The sequence below is a fragment of the Belonocnema kinseyi genome, chromosome 9 (assembly GCF_010883055.1).
Source record: "Belonocnema kinseyi isolate 2016_QV_RU_SX_M_011 chromosome 9, B_treatae_v1, whole genome shotgun sequence".
Taxonomy (NCBI): Eukaryota; Metazoa; Arthropoda; class Insecta; order Hymenoptera; family Cynipidae; genus Belonocnema; species Belonocnema kinseyi.
Genome location: NC_046665.1, coordinates 65,616,012 through 65,617,532, shown reverse-complemented (window position 1 = coordinate 65,617,532; position 1,521 = coordinate 65,616,012). Strand labels below are relative to the sequence as shown.

Below are 1,521 nucleotides of genomic sequence, written 5' to 3'. Positions count from 1 at the left end.
CAGAAAACAATGAAAAATTTCTATCTAACTTACGTGCTTTGCAACGTATCCTTGCAACTTTCCATTGGGGTGTCTAGGATATTTAACTCGTTATCTGTGCATTTTGCAAAAATGTTGCGCACATTCAGTTGGGCCATTTTTCTGCACAGACTCTGCAGAATGCATTCTGCATATACTCTACCCAGGAGTTATGAAAACAACGAAAAATATTTTATCTTCATTATATTTTCGAAATTGAAATCCCAGCCTTTCAGTAATTTAATTAGATTGGTTTGTATAAAATTATTTTTCTTCAAATTTGCTCATACACGCGGCATCTCTCGTTTAATTGTCAAACCCTGTTTACATACATACAACCTTGTGAATTTTATTTAGCTACATACTATATCTCTCCATAATGCGATTATAAGACATTGTTGGATTTCCCTTTCGAAAAGTTAACGATAATGGCCATGCATGATTAAAGAAATGTTTTGAATTTTGTGAACAGAAATATGAATGAAAACTCTAAAAAACTAAGTGAATGTTTATCTACGGTTGCAAAAGCATTAAGCTGCTATGAATGGTAAGTCCAGAAATATATTATATAATATATAGATGAAATAATGAACAGAACAATGATGCCTAAATTTACAATGTCTTCTCATCGACAGTTTTAAAGACATGATATTCTTATATTTTTTAGGATAAAATATTATAGGTATGTACAATCTCATTTCTCAAATAATATTTTATATACGAAGTTCTTTTAAATACATCTTTCTTTATTTTTTGAAACGCAACATTTTTTTCATATATTTTTCGTTATGAAAGTATAAATTTTATTGTATGTTACAGCAAAAATATCTGTACTGAGCCATGGGTAATTCGTTGTGGACACAGCTTCTGCAAAAAATGCATCCAAGACTTAAGAAATTCGAATCGAAATTGTCCAAGATGCGATCTGCAACCGATTACACGCCGAGGTGTTGTAAAGAATGAGGAATTGGAAAAAGTGATCAATCAGTTTTATAAACTTCAGGATGCTTTTAAAACTGACACGCAATTCAAATGTGAGTTAATTTACTTAAAATGTTTCTTTTTTTACTTTTTTAACAATATCATTTTAATTTTTAAGTTGAGCACAAAAAATCAGGGTGTCAAATCTGGATATTGGTAAAAAAATTACATTCACCGAGGGAAAAAGTGGGAAATCAAGTAAGAAATTAGCATCAAGTGGCAGGATTTGTTCCTTTAAAATGACCAATAGTCCAGTTTGTAAATTGTAAGGCTATGGCTTACTTTTTCATTTACTTATGCTGAATTTTAATTGCAAATTATTATATTTGAACATGATATTTGATATTGCTCAATTTCAGAAACCACGTTTCTTAATTTTGTAACTTTATTGATGTCTTCAAATTGTTCTCGGAATTATGATACCTTATGATAATTATATAGATAATATCAACAACTGAAGTGAATACATTAGTCATACGGGAGCTTTAATTAATTACCTAAAGAATATGTTTGAAATTTTAG

General features: G+C 29.7%; 1 protein-coding gene across 3 annotated transcripts in view; it reads left to right on the top strand.

Annotated features, from left to right (window-relative positions):
* Positions 1 to 385: 385 nt before the first annotated feature.
* LOC117180307 overlaps positions 386 to 1,521 on the top strand; it is an 8,450-nt gene continuing 7,314 nt past the window's right edge. For 2 of the 3 annotated variants that reach the window (XM_033372734.1, XM_033372732.1), the window contains exons 1-3: positions 386 to 565; positions 686 to 700; positions 838 to 1,052. In XM_033372734.1, coding sequence (XP_033228625.1) covers positions 495 to 565; positions 686 to 700; positions 838 to 1,052 — 301 coding nt within the window. In that variant the 5' untranslated portion in view covers positions 386 to 494. The remainder of the gene's footprint in view (positions 566 to 685; positions 701 to 837; positions 1,053 to 1,521) is intronic. The other variant, XM_033372733.1, reaches the window with a different exon arrangement.